General features: G+C 43.3%; 1 protein-coding gene across 3 annotated transcripts in view; it reads left to right on the top strand.

Moving 5' to 3' along the window:
- The first annotated feature begins 366 nt into the window (after window positions 1-366).
- Window positions 367-17552, top strand: part of LIN54 (lin-54 DREAM MuvB core complex component) — a 40747-nt gene continuing 23561 nt past the window's right edge. For 2 of the 3 annotated variants that reach the window (XM_054290214.1, XM_054290197.1), the window contains exons 1-3: window positions 882-932; window positions 1915-2014; window positions 15700-16433. In XM_054290214.1, the coding sequence (XP_054146189.1) occupies window positions 2008-2014; window positions 15700-16433 (741 nt within the window). In that variant the 5' untranslated portion in view covers window positions 882-932; window positions 1915-2007. Of the gene's footprint in view, window positions 426-881; window positions 933-1914; window positions 2015-15699; window positions 16434-17552 lie in introns of those variants that run through there. The other variant, XM_054290205.1, reaches the window with a different exon arrangement.

The following is a 17552-nucleotide window of genomic DNA, read 5'->3' as shown; positions in this document are numbered from 1 at the left end:
GGGGGGGGGGGGGCGCGGGCGGGCCGGCCCCGCGCGCGGTTCGGGGAGGGGGGCGGGGGGATATCCCACGGGGTTATCCCACGGGAATTACACCGCGAGTGGGACACGGCCGGGCCGGGCCAGGCCGGGGCCGCCGCCGCCTCCTCCTCCTCCGCGGGTGGTGCCCGCGCGCGGCCCCGGAAGCGACGGCGGGGCGGGGCGGTCCCGGAAGCGTGGGGCGCTGCGCCGGCGGTTGCCAGGGCGGCGCGGTATTATGGGATGCGGCGGGGGAATGGCGCGGGGCGCGTGATTTTGAACAAACGCGGCGGCGGGATCGGCGCGGGCGCGGCCGCCGCCGCCGCGGCCGCTGGGAGCGGCACCGGGGGGCGTCGGTACCGGCCGGAGGCATCGCTAGCGGAGGGAGGAGAAGAGCGCCCGCCCGCCCGGTGAGTGCGAGGGGCGGGAAAGCGGCGGCGGGAGGACAGGGAAGGGGGCGCGGGCACGGCTGACAGCCGCCTCCCGCCGGTAAAGAACAGGCCGGGCCTCGCCGGGCGCTCTCCCCGCGGCGGGCCGGGCTCCCGGCTGGCTCCGCCGGCCTCTCCGGGATAGCGCGGACAGTCGGTCCCGGCCGCCACTCCGCCGCGGGGGTGCCCGCCCGGCGCGTCCCCTCCCCGCCCCGCCGCTCGCCGGGGTCAGCTGCGCCCGGAGCCGCGGCGGAGCGGCGCGGTCACGGCGGCCCCGCGGCGCGGCCAGGCTCCCCCTCGGAGCGGGGTCTGCGCGGGAGCCGCCGGTGCGGAAGGGGTTGGGGTTCGCGGCTCGGGGGCGGCGCCGGGGCGGGGCGGCGGGGGCAGGTGCGGCGGGGGCGGGAGCGGCGGTGACGGGCTGAAAATGGCGGATCTTTCGAAATACGGCGGCGGCCGGCGGCGCTGACGGGCCCGGGCCGCCCCCGCCAGGTGAGAGCCGGCCCGGGGGCCGCGGGGGCAGCGGCCGCGCTGGCCGCACCGCGCGGGGGCCGCGGCCGCCGGGGCTCGGCGCGCCGGGCCCGGGGCTGGCGGGGCCCGGCTGCCCGGCCCGGGGACAGCCAGTCGGGCGGCTCCGGGGCCCGGGCGGTGTGCGCCGGCCGGGAAGAGCGGGTCGCTCCCGGGGAGCCGTGCCGGGTACGGCCGCGGCGGTGTCAGCGGGATGCTCGCTCCGGCCGTGCCCGCGGAGCGGGTGCGGTGCTTGCTCGGCTCAGCCCCTGCCTGGGCGCACCTGTGGCCCGAGCGCGCTGCCCGGCTGGGGACAGACCCCAGGGAATGTGTCCGCCTCTGGCCTCCGCAGTACGAGAAAAACAAGGAGCTCCTGGAGGGGGTCCAGTGGAGGCCACGAAAATGATGAGGGGTTTGGAGCATCTCCTGTATGAACAGAGATTGTGGGAGCTGGGCTTGTTTAGTCTAGAGAATAGAAGACTGATGTCATTAATGCATATGAATATCTCAGAAATGGGTGCCGAGAGGATGGTAGCAGAGTTTTTGGTGGTGCTGAGCAGCGGGATGTGGATAAGTGGCCATAAGGAAAAATACAAGAAGCTTCACCTCAGCATGAGAATGAGCTTTATGTTGAGGATGGCAGAGCACTGGAACAGGCTGCCCTGGGAGGTTGTGGAGTCTCCCTCGCTGGAGACATTTGAAACCCACCTGACCATGGTCCTGTGTCACCTGCTCCAAATGGCCTTGTCTTGTCAGGGAGGTAGGACTGGATCATTTCCAGGGGTGCCTTTCCAACTTAATGATTCTGTGAACGTAGCCAGACCATCTTTTGGAATAGTCCCATCTTTTTTTATCACCATCTTGCTTGTTATGAGGTATATCAGTATTTGGAATGTTTTAAATTATTTGTTAATTATATTAACTTTGAAGCATGTAATGTACTAATTATGTGATGCTTGATATTGAGGATTTGGGTTCTGGAAAGCCCTGTGGCATGGAGAGCACATGAAACTGCCCACTGGAATATACTGTAATCAGGAGGAAAGCTCTCAGACTTAAGATGTCAGGTGAGGAAAGGATTGATATTTAAATTACCATTCATTGGTTTCATTCTTCTGAACTGTTCCTTGAAATATATTGCAGTTACTGTAGGAAATACTGAGTATAGAGAAATAATTTGAAGTGTTCTTAGTAATGTTTACGTGAAACTGGCAGTAGCAAGTTACTGAATCACTGAGTATGTGGTTAGCTTCTTCACTATAGCTTTTGGCTTATTGGAGGCAAGAAGAATAGTGGGTTTATCAACTGAATATATTTTTTCTGTTAGTGGAATCTTTTTGTAAAATAAAATGCATTAGACTTGTCTTTTTTTTTTCTCTTTAAATTATTATTTGTCAAGACATCCAATTTACATATCTGTCATTGAGTTACATGTTAGTTACATGCCTTGTACTGAGTTGCACCAACCTAGAGAGAAATGTGTGGTTGTATTGCTCTGTAGGCCAAACAATCTTATAGGCTGGCTTGGAAAGTGTGTTTGGAAACACAGCCCAGGCTCCCTAATGGGATAAAAAAGTACTTCATGCTCCTTGTGATGGGGTAAGCTTTAGCAATTTGTTAGGCAAGGCTGCTTGTTCAGCTTACGTATCAAGAACTATCTGCTGATGTTTGGTTTGCTTATACTTTGATGTCCACGTTTAGAACTGAATGTTCTGAACAGTTCTGTCAGAATTCTTGAGGAGTTTTAAATGCTTTCAGGTGGAGTAGCTGCTAACCACAGGTGCATAAGAAGGGTGATGTCAGAATTCAATCTTAGAGATGTTGTTATCTCATACACTGCTATAGAATTTATTTTAGATTTGGAAAAACTGTCAGAACCCCTTGGGTTATTTTCTCTTACTTTTATTTGAAAAATGTTTTCAGGGGGCACTAAGGTAGATGGGGGGGTTATGTTTTGGTTTCTGCTTCATCAACAAACTGTGGTTCCTTATCTATCCCTTGGTGTGATTGTGCTTTTGTTCTCTATAGGTGCTATAGAGGTAACACACACCTGCTGTGAGAAGCACATCCTAATGTCCTGCAGAGGTTGTGCACAGGGTATGGTGGGCACCTTCATAGCAAGTACCTAGGAAGTACACTCAGGATTCTTCAGGTTTTTAATTATTATTCTTAGATTCTGGAGCCTCCAAAGATAAATGGAAAATGTTTCTTGAATTCTTGTTTCGAAGGTTTGTATTTTGCTAGGCCTTATATGTGAATAGTTTGGTTTCCTCAGTTGCTCAGAAAGCTGATAAGCAGCATGTGGCTTTCAGTACAGCCTGTGACTAGGCTCACCTGACAACATTAGAAGTCTGGAAAAGAATGTTCTTGCACAAGAAAGAGGGAGACTTGGGTGAAACTATTGTTCCTGTGAGAAGTCTTTCAGGTGTGATCCCTTGGTGCTGCTCTGGTGCTCACAGACTTTGAACAGAGCTGTCTCAGCACACTGACTCACCAGAATTTGTTTACTACTTTGTGGGTTAGTTTTCTTCCTGGGTTGGACACCAGTGTCAGTGGCATGGAGAAAATGGGTTTGTGACAACCTGCAGTTGGGTTTGGATGGCTTTGCTCCTGCCTGGCTCCTTTATCTGGGCTGCCCTTGCAGTTATACAGATGTTTCTAACACAAGGAGGGAAAATGGGTGGAAACAAAAAGGCAGATGCCAAAGGTGGACAGGAGACCTTTAGCAGTAGTGCTGGTTTAATACACACGGGGAATTGAAATATAGGGAAAGTCATGCTGCTGCTGATGTACACACAGAGCTGCAAATGCTGCTGTTTGAAATAACCATGCAATGAAGGTATTGCTAGGATATTGCTCACACTGAATCTTAGGAAGTTGTAGCAGGTGCTTGTTTTATTAGTGTATAATTGTCAGTTCGTTGACATGTAAGGTTTTTTAGATTTGCTTTTCCTTTTAAAATTGTAATGGAAGCCTAAATTACTCAGAAATTGCCGAGGGAAGAAGGATCTTCATAGCTGGTATGTGGACAAAGTTGGTTTGTTGGTTTTTTCTCTCCCCAGTCTTAAAAACAAATCACCTAGCACCTCTATAGTAAATATGGCAGTGGAAACATGAACTTAAGCAATCTTCCCATGGAAAAGAAATGGAACAAACCCAAAACCCTCAACTGTGTAATATAAAATTCTCATGTACATATCACTTGACAAACATGTAGGAGTTGCTAATTTGTGTACCTTGCCCATTGTTCTGATCTGCTGCACACAGTTGTTTGTGTGGTGTCTCAGGCAGTGAGCAGTCACTTAGCAGAATGTAGAGTGATGGGAAGGGAGTGCTGTGCGTTGGTTGAGGGAATTGTGGTTGCCTTGGGAACTATTTTGTGACTATAGATGGTTAATTTGTGGTAGAAGAACACCTGGTATTTTCTTAAGTATTCCATGTAACTGTTGGAGAAAAGACTGGATACTTACCCTGGTTATGTATTCAGCATTTGATAAGGAGTGAGGTTGAGATGTTTTCCTTGCTATGGTTTGCCATTGGTATTGTATTTGATAAACCTAGAGCCATGATCCTCTGGGAAGCATGCAGACAAACTGCCTGCATGACTTGTCTTATGTGGAGACTGGGAAAGAGAATGGAAATTATTTTGTCTGTTTTCCACATACCTATTTTGTTACTGTGTTAAAACTATTTGCTTTCACTCTGCTATTACATATGCAAACATGGTGAGTTTGTGGTCTTAGATGATTAATTTTTCCACTTACCCTTGTTAATCATAGCTTTCTCATGGATTCATCTTTTTCTGGTTTCATGACACGCATTTTGTTAAAGCATCTCTAGCTCAGTAAGCTTAAACAAAAGCCTCTCTGTTGAAAAAACACAGTGCTGAGTGATTTTGTAATTCTTTGCTTTATGACAAAACAAACTTTTCAGTTTTAGAGATAAAACATGGAGTGTCAGAGAGAGTAAGAAAATGGGGAATGCCTAAAATGAATGACACTATTTTCCCCATTATTGGAAAAATAGCAAAATTGAAGAATGGCAGTTAATTAGGAGAAATGTAGTACAGCAAGATCACCTACGTGCAATTGTGCTCTTTCATTTGACAACATGCCAGCGGAGCAGAGTGAGTCTTGATTATACATACCCTTCTGTGGAGGCTTTTCTTACAAATGAATGAAAGCATATCTGGTGTCAATAGTTTCTTAAGAACTGCATTTCCTATTTTTTTTTTTTGTGTTGTTCTTTGTGAATTTCAGTTGCCTGGAATAGTTGATGTGCTTGTTTGTATTTGTCAAAAAAGGATGAGAGAACACAGCAAATAAGGAGATTACCTAGCCTGTTCTTTAGTTTGTTTTGCTTATAAAATGACCCAATAAAAGGATTTGTTTCTCTAAGATTTATTTGTTTTCCCCTTGAAATCAACTTAAGCAAATAAGTTATCTTCACTTCCTAAAGTGTGACTTGATACTACTTTGCATAAGTAGATGTTCTAAATCCTTTGCACTAGCAGGCAGTCAAGAATCTCTGGGAACTATGAACCTTGTGCTGATATGCATTTTCTTAAAATTAGTTTTCTCCTTGCTGGGAGAATGCCTGGACCATTAAATGACCAGTGGGTGTTTTTCCATTTGCAGAGATTAGTTTTGGTGCCAGTGCTGTGAACTGGCTACCCTGCAATGACCAGCAAGGCTGTACTCAGTTTTGCTGTCAGTGATATTGGCAAAGTTTGTCACTCTCATTTCTTGTGGACAAAAAAAAATTGGATTTCCACAGCAGAGAAGCAGAAAATAGGCAAAAGGGAGGCTACTTGTGAGATTTCACTGTCGCTATTGGAATGACTGGGAAAAATAAGAACTCATTCTTTCTTGAACAGGAAGGTGAGTTTTTGTGTTATGTCAGCAAAAAGAAATAGGTTGAATGAAAGATTTTGACAAGTTGAATGTCCTGGATTCTTAACAAAAATTCTTAATGACATTGATAAATGCAGATGCTATAGAATTTTGCAGAAAGACATCCCACAGTTATTTTCAAGTTCTGTTTCTGCTGCTGGCTTGGTTTCAGTGGACTTTACAGTTTGACACAGAGCACTTAGGGTGTGTGTCCTGAGCTGGATTGTGGGTGAATTTACAGAGTGACAGCCTCTGGTTCAGGTGTGTCCAGCTCTTTGTGGGTGTGTGGTGCTGCTCACTGTGCAGTGATGAACCAGGGCAGCTGAGTCACACAGAGAACCTGCCAGGCTGCAGGTCAGCTCCACTGTCCTGTCATATGTTAGTCACTGTTCATCTCCAGTCCTCAAAATTATGAACTGACAAAGGTGTCAAAAAAAAAAAAGTTGGCAAAAGCTTCTTTTGTAAACACAAATTGGTTTTAGATGTAATAAAGAGCTAGATCTTGCTACATTGAAAAAGCCAAACAACTTTTTGCATGAAAAAATACAGTTAAGGCTTTTCATACTGTTTCTTCACTTAGGAATTCTGAGAAGGAGATGAACATTCTGGATCTGTATCAACTCAGGCAATGTAGTAGTGACTTGTCCAACGGGTGGTTGATTGTGTTTGGCATGAAAATCCAATTTGGAAGGGTATCCTGTAAGGACAGATTTGGGGCTTTTCTCAAGTCCTGCTGCTTGTTTAGGTATTAGGAAAGGGTTCCTCCCCCAGAGAGTGATTGGACACTGGAACAGACTTCCAGTGAGCAGCATGGAGAGTGCATCCAAAGAGCTCTTCTTCCTAAGTGGCCTTGGCATGTTGTGTGGAATAAAGCTTCTCCAGGGGTGGAGTAAGATACAGTGTCCATATGTTGCCGTGTCACTTTCAGCGTATTGAAGCCAAGGCTGTAAGAGATACAGTGTAGTCCTAGTCACTGAAATGTTTCTTTCTGGCTAGTCCTTTCCGTAAGTTTTTGGGGATTTTTGAAGCGCTTATTCAAGGCTGTTGGTTTTCTTACCTACAGCTGATGAAACTTACAAGTTTGTGTTTCAGAAGCTCTTCAACTTGTCATGTTACAACACATGAGACTTCAGAGGTCTGAGCAGCCTGCATTTGAAGGGACCCACATGGTACTGGAGCAGGGATGAAGATTCCACAGAAATTCCTATTTCTCCTGTTGAATTGATCTCAACTCAAAATCTTAATGTGAAATTTCATTCCACAAAGATCAGTCAGCTATTGCACAGTCGTAGTTGTTTAAGTAAGTTTTCCCAAAAGGAATACAAAGGTGCTTTATCTAGAGACTGAAGTGGGAAGGAGGTGTTAATAGTGATTTTTCTGAACGAGGGAATCTGAATGTAGTTCTGGTTTCCTGCAGGTGAACATTTATCTTTAGTTCAGCCCATCTACAAGTCAATATATTGTGTACTTTTAGAGTGTTGTCATGTTTAAAGTTACTAGAACTGCTGAGATTGCAGCTAGAAGCATGTTTTCCTGCAAATCACTGCAAACTAACTGTTTGGGCTATCTGTAATTTTGTTTTAATGCTCCACTTGAGTCAAAAATGAAGAAAGCCAACCTAGATAAGTTTAACAAGCAGTGGTGGCCATAGCAGCTTTTGCTGCTGTTCAAATCTTGACAGCACTACCTTTAAAGCATGGCACTTTTTTGTCTTAAGGCTTTTCTCTGGTTTTCGTCGCTGTGGTGTTCCAACTTTGAAAAAGATCATGATTGCATGAGACACATAAGGAATTAAGCTTTTAGGGCAAAATTTTCTGTCATTTTAGCATATTTTTTTGAAATTAAATACTTCACTGAAATCAGTGTCATGTGGGGGGTTTGTTTCAGTTGGAATGGACTTCATGTATTGTACCTAACTGGGCAGTGCTAGTGTAGTATAGGTGAGATGCACTTGGATCATCATTGTGCTTCCCAGCTAGAAGTCTCAGCAAAACTGGTAGGTTATGATTCTGTGGTGATGAACTCTTGTTCATAAATACAGCTCTAAAATGTACTCTTGCTGAAATTGCTGGCAGCAAGCCTGATCTTAAGGGTGTGCAATATGATAACACCTGCTAAAAGTTTGTGGGGAACTCGATATCAAGCCTATGGTGGTAGTTTTCACACTTGTAGTTTAGAGTGTTCTTGGTGTGATATTGCTGTGTCTTCTGAATTTTTCTGTAGTCTCACATTCAAGGGGTGTCTGGAGTTTGGAGAGCAAGACCTTTATTTCAAGTTGTACATAGAAAACAAAAATCTGCATTTTTTTGTGCCTAGTGATAAGTACTCCTCACATTTCAGGTTGGTTTGGTTTTTGGTTTTTTATCAGTCAGGCTAAGTTCACTACATGTTTATTCAATGTAGCTTTAGATTTGTAATGCCTTACTATTGGCCTACTAAACATGGCAAAAAATTAAATTACTTGAAGTTATTTTAAGGTTTTCTACTTTTGGTCTCAACCCAAGCTTCCATACAAAGTTTGTATGGGACATAAGGTTAGAAGCGCTTGATTAAATGTAAGGGCCCTAGAATCCACAAACCCAGAATTTGGATTGTTCACTGTAGTGAACACCTTCAGAATGTATCTAGTGGTTGTAGCACCTGTGCAGTTCTGTTTCAGCTTTTGTGCTATGGCATGTTTTGAAAATGACTAAATCTGGCATGCAAATCAAGGGAAGGACAAAGCAGAATGTTCTTATTTTTAGTTTCTGGGTTTTTTTTAGTTTGCCTAAAGCTCTGCTTGAAAGTAGAACATTGTTTCCCATTACAGAGGGCAGTCTGAACTGCTTTGAAGTATTCTGCTGCATGGAATGTTGTTTCCACTACTTTCCTGAAAGTTGCTGTGAGTGAGGTGTGTGGTAAACAAGCAGCAAGTGTTTAAGACTTTAACTAATGACTCTGAGTGAGTGCTTGGGGTTTTGTTGTGTTTGTTCAGTAATATTGCTCAGTACCTCTCAACAACTGGAATGTTCTTCCTTAATAATCTGCTTTTGTAATAGATAGTACCTTTGGGCAATGTAGTATTTTCTTGTGGTGGAAAGGGGGTTGTCCAATCCAGAACTAGATATCCCAGTGTTTTGAAATGCTAGTTTTCTAGGAAACAATGCACTCACTTGTACATGCAATGTAATTCAACCATTTGCAATTTGTATGACATGCTGCTTTTGTTGAAAACTTAGTTAAAGCTTTTGTCCTTTTTCTTTCTACCTTCCATTTTGCCTGAAAGGCTCTGACTCATGGGGATTTCTGGTTATGTACTCTTTCTAAGGTCCTTGTTAGTTTAATTGTAAAAATTGCTTTTGTACTTGGTGTATAATTCAATTTCTGTGGTAGCATGCTGAGATTCCTTCTATGTGAGAAATAGTTTTGATGTGAAGAAAACAGCTATAGGTCACAAGATAGCTGAGTCTTAAAGTGAATTTGTAGCAGCTGTTGTGGTGAAGGAAGAAGATGCATTTGTGTACAACTTTTCTATTTTGAAGACAGTAAGACACGAATATTTTTGAAAACTTTTTTTTTCTTTACAACCTGTCTGCAAAGAACATAATCTCTCTCTTCCTCTGTCTATTGGGTTTTTTGGGCAGGAGTGGGTGCTCATTGTTTTAAGTGTCCTTGTCAATATTTTGTACTATTATCTGTTAATTATAGCAGCATGGAGAGCTTAGTGACTGTTCCACGATTGAATAATTGCAACATGCTTTTATTCCACTCCATCCCAAGAGCTGGAAGATTAGGAAGAGGAAGAAAAGTGGGTGAATGAATTGCTACTGCAATACAGTGTTTCCACTGGATTGTACTTAAATTGTTGCAGCTTCCAGCTGCTCAGAGATTCAGGGAATTGTTGGGGTTGGAAGAGACCTCTGAAGATCATCTAGTCTAACAGAACCTAGGGCAGGCTGCATGTTTGTGTCTAGGTGGGTTTCTGCAGAAAAGGATACTCTGCAGCCTCTCTGGGCAGCAGTTCTAATAGTGACCCCACTGATCCTGACTCACCCAGGACACCACTGGCCTTCTTGGCCAGAGGGGCACACTCTGCTGCCTTGCATGGAACTTCTCCCCTGGAACTCCCACGTCCTTCTCCAGAGCTGCTTTCCAGCAGGTCAGCCCCCAGCCTGTACTGGTGTGTGGGATTATTCCTCACCAGGTGTAGGACCCTGCACTTACTCTTGATGAATTTCATTAAGTTCCCCTCTGTCCAAGTCTCACTGTTTTGTAGCACAAACTCTTGATGTATTAGCCACGCCTCCCAGTTTTGAATCATCCTCAAACTTGCTGAGGATGCACTCTGTCCCTTCATCCAGATCATTTAGCAAGTTCAGCAGGAGCAGACCCAGTACTGACCCCTTGGAGAACACTGCTGGCTACAGCCTCCAGCCAGGCTCTGCTCCAGATCACAGCCCTTGGCTTCCCTCTTCTGACACCTTTAGTTTAAAACCCTCCTCACCATCCAGACTATGGACAAAGATCCCTTTCCTTTCTCTGTCAGATGGATCCCCCAGTCCCTCACAAACCAGGTTTCTGAAGTGACTCCCATGCTGTGAGCTCCCAAACCCCTGCTGGTGGCAAAGGGGGTCCCTGGGGCTGTCTGAGCTCCAGCATCTTCCCTGCTGTCATGGGTGTTTCCTCTTCAGTCTGCAGAGCAGTGAAGCAGTTTGGCAGGGGCGCCTCAGCTTTTGAGAGAAGTCTCTTCCTCCTGCCAGTCCTTGCTGTTGGAAGCCTCCATTCTTCAGCATTATTTCCCCTGTCCCTTCTGGGTGTGCTGATGGGGGAGTTTTGGGCTCTTTGGCTGTGGACTTTGTCTCCTGCAGCTTGGAAGCCGCCATCCAACTCTTTCCTACCACCTGCTGCAGGAGGTCAACACCTGGGCACACCTTTTGCAGACAGGTCTGCTACCTGTCCCTGCCCTGGCACAAAGGTCTGGGCACTGGCACTTGAGGGCTGGGCATTTCAAATTGCCTAATCTCCAAGTATTAAGGTCCCAAAAACTTGGATTTCTTCAGCTCAGCAGCCTTCAGGAGTTTAAATATCTGCCAGGATTGGAGAGAGCAGATAAGCAGAAGCTAAAAAATTTGAAAAGCATTTAAGCAACTAAAATGTGGTTGGCAGCATCTCATGCTTCTCACTTAAATCATCAAGGACCTATTCTGTATTTCCCCATTTTCCTCATGTTCTTGCCTTTGTTCTAAAGAATGGACTTAGGAACGAAATATATTGTGTTTTTAAACCTTTGCTAGTTAAGGTTCAAATATGCCAATTTTATGAATGTAACCATGCACCTTGATTGGAAAGAGAAGAGATGGTGTTGGTGCATTTTTGTCTCAACTATGGAAAACCCAAATGTTACCCCTTTTGTACTGACTAACTGTTGATCCTGCATTCTTTTATATTCATTTTCATTAGAGTCCACTGTACTTGCAGTGAACAATTACTTGTTAGGTTGTCCACTCTTTTCTGCCATTCATCTGACTCAGGTTTTCAGCCTCATTCTCTCCTTTCTTGAGGGCAGGCTTCATTGTTCTTCTTCATACTTCTTTTTTAAGGGTTTTTGCATGGTTTTAGCTCAGCAATTGAAAATATTTGCTCTTGCTGGCCCTTAAGGGTGCTACTCTCAAGTGTATCTGTCCCAGCATTAAAGAACTGCTGGCAGATACTGCTGTATCTGGCAATGATACTTAGTTTCACTTTGCATTTTCCTGCTGGTCCCAAGAGAATCCTGCTGCTGCAGGGGTACATTAGATGTGTTGCATTTATGAGGCTTTTGATTTTGGCTGCTGTGGGTTTGTTTTGTACTTCAAGAGATGTTCATATAAAAGCTGTTAATGATTTAGTTTCCTTATTTTCTGGTGAAAGTGACAATTGGGAATTTGGTTAAAAAATGAGCATTGCCAGGTCTGGCCAGTGTTCCTAGATCTGTCAGGTTATACTAGAGTGTTCCCATGGCTGAGCACCACCAGGGCAGCAGCCACACGTGGTGATGAATGCCTTGGCCCTCTGCTCTGTTGTCATGGCCTTGCTAACGTGCATCACCTTCCCAAGAGTTGGTGTAAAGCTGGTCTCAGATTATGTTTCTGTATAATCTGAATTTATCAATGTGTGTTTTGCTTGCAGTACATAGCCTTGCTGGTGGTTTTGTAACCTGTCACTCTACTCAAACTGCTCAGGGTTGCAGGCAGGAAGGTTGGCTATTCTTAGTGAAATGGAGACATTTCTGCATGTAATAAAATGCAGTTATTGTCAAGTACAAGACATTTTTATGTCTTGCATTTTGTTTACTTCTTTGCACATCACTGTGCTTAATTAAATTGATTTTTAAATTTTCCCTGTTTAGTGTGGCTGTTCTGGTATTTTTCAACAAAGATGTTGATATGATTGATCTCAATACTTTTAACAGAGTTTCTTAGAGATTTTGCAGTGACATGCTAGTGATGGAGAAAAAAGATCAAAACTCACAGATACCGGTCAGACACCATTCTGTATTTTTGCCTACAATCCTAATCTTCTTTATCCTCTTCCTTACAAATCCTCTTTATCCTTTACACCATCATATACTTTTTTCTTCCTGAATATCAAGAACAGGTGTCGTTTGTTTTATGAGTAAGATGATCACAGGTAGTTTGCTCAAGCTGACAGTTTGTTCCTTACTGCACCTAGATTTTGTTCCTCTCCTTCTCCTTACTGTTCCTCTACCTTCTCCTTACTTTTCAGAGTTGTTGATCCAGGACTTAGTTAAGAGACTAAAGCATACTGTCAACATTTTTGTAATGTGTTCGGCTAATTGGGTGTTCTGAGCTAGGTTTACAAATCTTCATTATATGAATTTTTCAGTGAACCTTTATTTAATTGTATGGCCATTATTTTTTGGCTAAAATTATCTGTTTAGTAATTTGAACCTAGAATATTTGCTGAGTTTTCCAGTCTAAAGCTAAACACTTGCTTGGTCTAGATTGACTTTTTCCTTCAGGCTTTGAGTAAACACGTAGTGATGCATCTTTTCAAGGGGTTAGAGCTTGTGCATTATTCAGTATTCATAGCTGCTGAAGGAAACTTTCAAGGGTTTAAATAGTTAAAACTATTTGCTACCCTTTCTTGACAATCTCAAGGCTGTTAGGATCTTAAAAGAGGTTGGCACGTTTTTACTGTTGATAATCGCTTTAGTAGAGGAGCTGGAAAAAGGGAAACTGTATAAAAGCATTAGTAAAAAATAAACAGCTGAACTGTTGAGAAATCCTGGCTAGATACCAAGAAGTAAAAATCTGCAGGGATGCTGAAGTTGCCTTTGACAGCAGCCTCTGGTATAGCCAGGTTGAAATTTTCATTGTTGCCTATCAAGTATCTATTCCAGTCATGTCCAACCTGCAGTGAAGAAATGGAGTCAGTGGGTTGTGTTATGGTTCTTCTTTGCTGTTGAGTGCACTAGTCTGAATACAATAATGGAAGCTAAGTTTAAAATTACCTGATAACTGCAAAATCTTCCTATGTGATTGCCATGAGTTGTTCATACAGTAACTATGAGTAATGTTTTTCTTTTCACTTCTCAGTTTCTGATTCCAGACTAGATGTGATATATTTCTTTTTCTTCTGCATTCTGACTTGCAGTGGTTAGTTTGGACTCAAAATGCTGTTTAAAAGCCTGACTCTGTGTATTTTAATATAAGTATGCTTTCTGCTAGATATAGGTGTTTAATCAGCATTTAACCACTTTGTAACATAACCAAATGGTAAGGATAAAGAATGCAAATAACTGATGAACTATAAAACTACTTGGGTATATTTAAGTATTTTATGATCATACTGTTAAAAGGTGCTAAGAAAGGCCATTCTTCTTGGGAAAAACATGTACAAATGGAAACCAAAAGCAAATTATCTAAAACTATTTATAATTACAGAGTGAGGTGGTTTCCCCACTGTCTAATTTAGATAATTCTCTCCTTTTCAAACTTGGAGGCAATCATTACATGGACTGTGCTTGACACTAGAAGTCTTAACTTCTGGATTCAAGCCCTGTGTGCATATCAGTATAGAACAGGATGATGCTTTGGTTTGAGGTTTATTTTTTTTTGTTCAAAAACAAACCTGAAATAGTTTGAAGTTTTAATATCTGAGCCGCAAGCCTTTGCAAGTTGCTGAGGTGACAGTCAAGTGACACAGCTCAGAAGACCTAGTGACCTTAACATATGCTGTCTTCACAAACAGTCTACTTTTGAGTAATCATCTGTGCAGTTAACCTATTTGACTTTAGGCAGCAATATGATGCTATTACTAATGTGTCCCTCAGAGCTGACTGTTTTGTCTAGGGCTGCTTACCAGGGCTGGCATCCCTGTGCAGGCGTTACTGGGGGACAAATGCTTTCCACAGGAGGTATTTCTGGCAGTGACATCAGATAACTTTGTATCTTTAAATGCCTGCCAATAAGTGAGCCCTGAGTTTGAGGGTCAGTGCAGTTCTTTCAGAGCTCAGGCTTCTTGAGTGTCAGGGCAGCTTGGTCTGGCTGGCACTCTGAGGTGAGGGGGGTCAGAGTGGCACCCTTGGCAATCAGTGAGGCCAGGACTGTTCCAGCATAATCTCTGGAGCTCAGCATGGAAACACTGTCATTCTAGCAGGGCTTTTTCCCCCAGTCCTTCCACCTTGTGGGTGAAATGCAGCTGTTCTGTAGTTAGCTGCTCTACAAAACTCCACAACAACTCCAGAGGAAATAATGTCACCCCCGCATTTGGTCAGTGTTTTCACTGGCATGCTTCCTCATGAATTAGTATTAAAAGTCAGCTCTGCTTTTCCTAGCAAGTAGGAAACAGAATTTGCAAGGGTTTTGTCCCCTTGAGCTTATAATTAGTACTCAGGAGCATGTAGGCAGACCCACAGGGTGTGCTCACCCAGGGCCCAAGTGTGCTCCTGGGGTCAGCAAGTGCAGAAAATGCCTCATGGAGCTGGTCTGTTCTCAGACTCTTGATACTGATACAGCTTTAGGGGAATGGTCCAGTGTGGCCATTTCCAGCAATGTCCGTAAGGTTTCTCAAGTGGAAGTGACTCTGGCTTTGAATCTCACTGCAGGGGTTTGTTTAATATATAATTTGGGTGCTCTTATAAAATGCCTTTTATTTTCATACAGTGTTTGTGTTTAGAACACCTTTCAAATTAATAATGAATTTGTGTGTTATATTTTCTGGTGAGTATTGAAGTAAAAAAAATTACTGAGCTCTTCTTTTCATAGCCAGCATCAAGGGATTATCTCTTCATCTTGTGAGTGGCAAGGCTTTAGCTTGATCCTGTGATAGGTGGCTGTTGATTGACCTTTTGGGGTTGTTTAAGTCCATCACTAAACAGTCATTTGTTTTTCTGAGATTTCCAAAAAGAAAATTTGACAAGAATGTCACATCTGGTATGGATAACAAGTCTCTTGAGAAACATAACCTGGTAATCAATGTTGGCATGTATGAAAATACATCATCATCTATTAGATTTTTTTAAAGCTGTTTAACTCTTGCTTTATACTTCAGTGAGTTTAAATGTCTGTGCCCATATTTTCAGAGGGGAAATACTGCTTCTTTGTGTACTAGAGTATGAAGAGCGGACTGGTAATGCCTTTATTTTACTTCAGTGAATGATATTGTAAAGGTTTGATATAAGTTATTACAGAGACTAAATTCAGCTTGGTGTGTCACATTTTGATGACAGGGTTTTTTTCCCGTGATAACCCTCCTGTGCATGCACAATACTTTCAGTATGAAAAAAATTGACTACATTTTCTTCTTTGATAATATTATTCATAAAACTTTGAAAAGATGTGTTTTCTGGAAGCCAATAACTTTTTAAAATATTGCAGTACCTGCTCCGGCCATCACTGCCACAGCTACTAAAATGGAGGTGGTTTCAGCAGAAGTGAACAGCTTGCTCCCTGAGGAAATCATGGACACCGGCATAACTCTGGTGGAGGACGACAGCATCAAGGCTGTTATCGTGTCGTCGCCCATGGGGGGAGAGTCCATTCCCATGGAAACAGAACTGGAAGAAATAGTGAACATAAGCACCACCAGCGACTCCTCAGCCACCACCACAGCCACAGTCACCACGGAATCGGTTCCTGCGCCCAGCAGCCACTCGGGAGATGCAGCACTGACCACCACCACAACCCCAAGCCCTGATGTGAATGCAGCTGTAAAGCCTGCCTTTCCAGGTGGCCTCCATAAACTTGGTGCTCAGACCCCTGTCACTATCTCAGCTAATCAGATTATTCTGAACAAGGCCACTGATATTAAAATAGGCAGTCAGAGTATTAAACCGGACGGGCAAAAGCTGATTGTAACAACTTTGGGCAAGTCTGGCCAGCCCATTGTCTTAGCATTACCCCACAGCCAGCTCCCGCAGTCGCAGAAGGCCGTGTCCCAAGCCCAGGCTGGAGACTCCAAGGTACAAGGCCAGCAGATCAAAGTTGTCATTGGAGGTCGGTCAGAAGTGAAACCTGTTGTGGGTGTCTCAGCTTTGACGCAGGGGAGTCAGCTGATAAACACTGCGGCCCAGCCCTCTGTCTTGCAGTCCCAGCAAGTAAAAACAGTACAGGTAAAATGAGTTATGCTGATGAAACGTCTTCAAACCAGTTCTGTTGCTGCAATTGTTGTCTGTTGCCTGCACCGATTGACACACTGTTGCTTTCAACCTTTGCATTTATTCTTTGTATTTAAAAAATACAATGCTGCTCTTAGCCCATGCTTTCATCTGTGGATGCGTTTGCCATTTTATGCTGTTTGCCTCTAGCTACTGTCTAGAAACTTAGGGTTTGCCTCAGACAAAGTGAACTATTCAGTAGATAATTTCCTCATTATTTTCATTTTACAAAAATAAATTCTACATACTTGCAGGAAGACTGAATTCAACTTTATATGCCTGTTGTTGTTTATTCAAAGTATACACTCCTTTATGGAAGAGTAGCTTCTGCCTATTACATTCAATTTGTTTAAATAAATTCTCTGATAAAAACTTCTAGCATCTGAAACAGAACAGAAGAGTGTATCTTGTCTGCCTCAAATCTAGTTATCTAAAGCTGAACATTCAAGGTTTTGTTCCCAATCTCTGGCATGGATCTTGAGATATTTGAAACCACAGAGAATCTGCTTGGATCTGAAAATGTGTTGAAAAGACTTGGGTTATGACCCAAAGGGTCTGATTCTCATCTGTTATGTGGCAGAACTAAATGTGAGCGACTTCCTTCTTCCTTTCTGCAGTGAGGCAGAAATAATAAAAAATAAGACTTCTTAAAGTGAAGGACAAGTAGAACTCAATGCAGGGTATGATGGAAAAATATTTATTTTACTGTCTAAATAAAATGAGAAATTAAACTCTTAAGTATGCTTAAGAGTTTAATTTTATTATTAAAATTAATAAAAATAATAAAAAGCTGAGTATTAAAAATAATCAGCTGCACATAAAAATGACAAAGTTTAAAGAATTTTATTAGCCAAATGTTCCTTGATTAGTATTTCATGGCAGGTGAATAAGATCAATTCTGAATATTTTCTTTAAAGTTGCAGATGATTCCTTTACCAATTTCTACTTTCTTCTTTTTTGTTGCTACATCATACCTGGAAACATATTTAATAATGGCCATTTGAAACATAAATGATTGTCACTATGGTTTTCAGGAAAGTCTCTGCACTTCAGTCATCATAGGAACCTTTAAGA

Source organism: Melozone crissalis, unplaced genomic scaffold (genome assembly GCF_028551555.1).
Source record: "Melozone crissalis strain CALT ecotype California unplaced genomic scaffold, PUWL_Pcris_2 ptg000006l_1, whole genome shotgun sequence".
Lineage (NCBI taxonomy): Eukaryota > Metazoa > Chordata > Aves > Passeriformes > Passerellidae > Melozone > Melozone crissalis.
The sequence above is the reverse complement of the archived record's forward strand: the minus strand, read 5'-3'. Positions and strand labels throughout refer to the sequence as shown.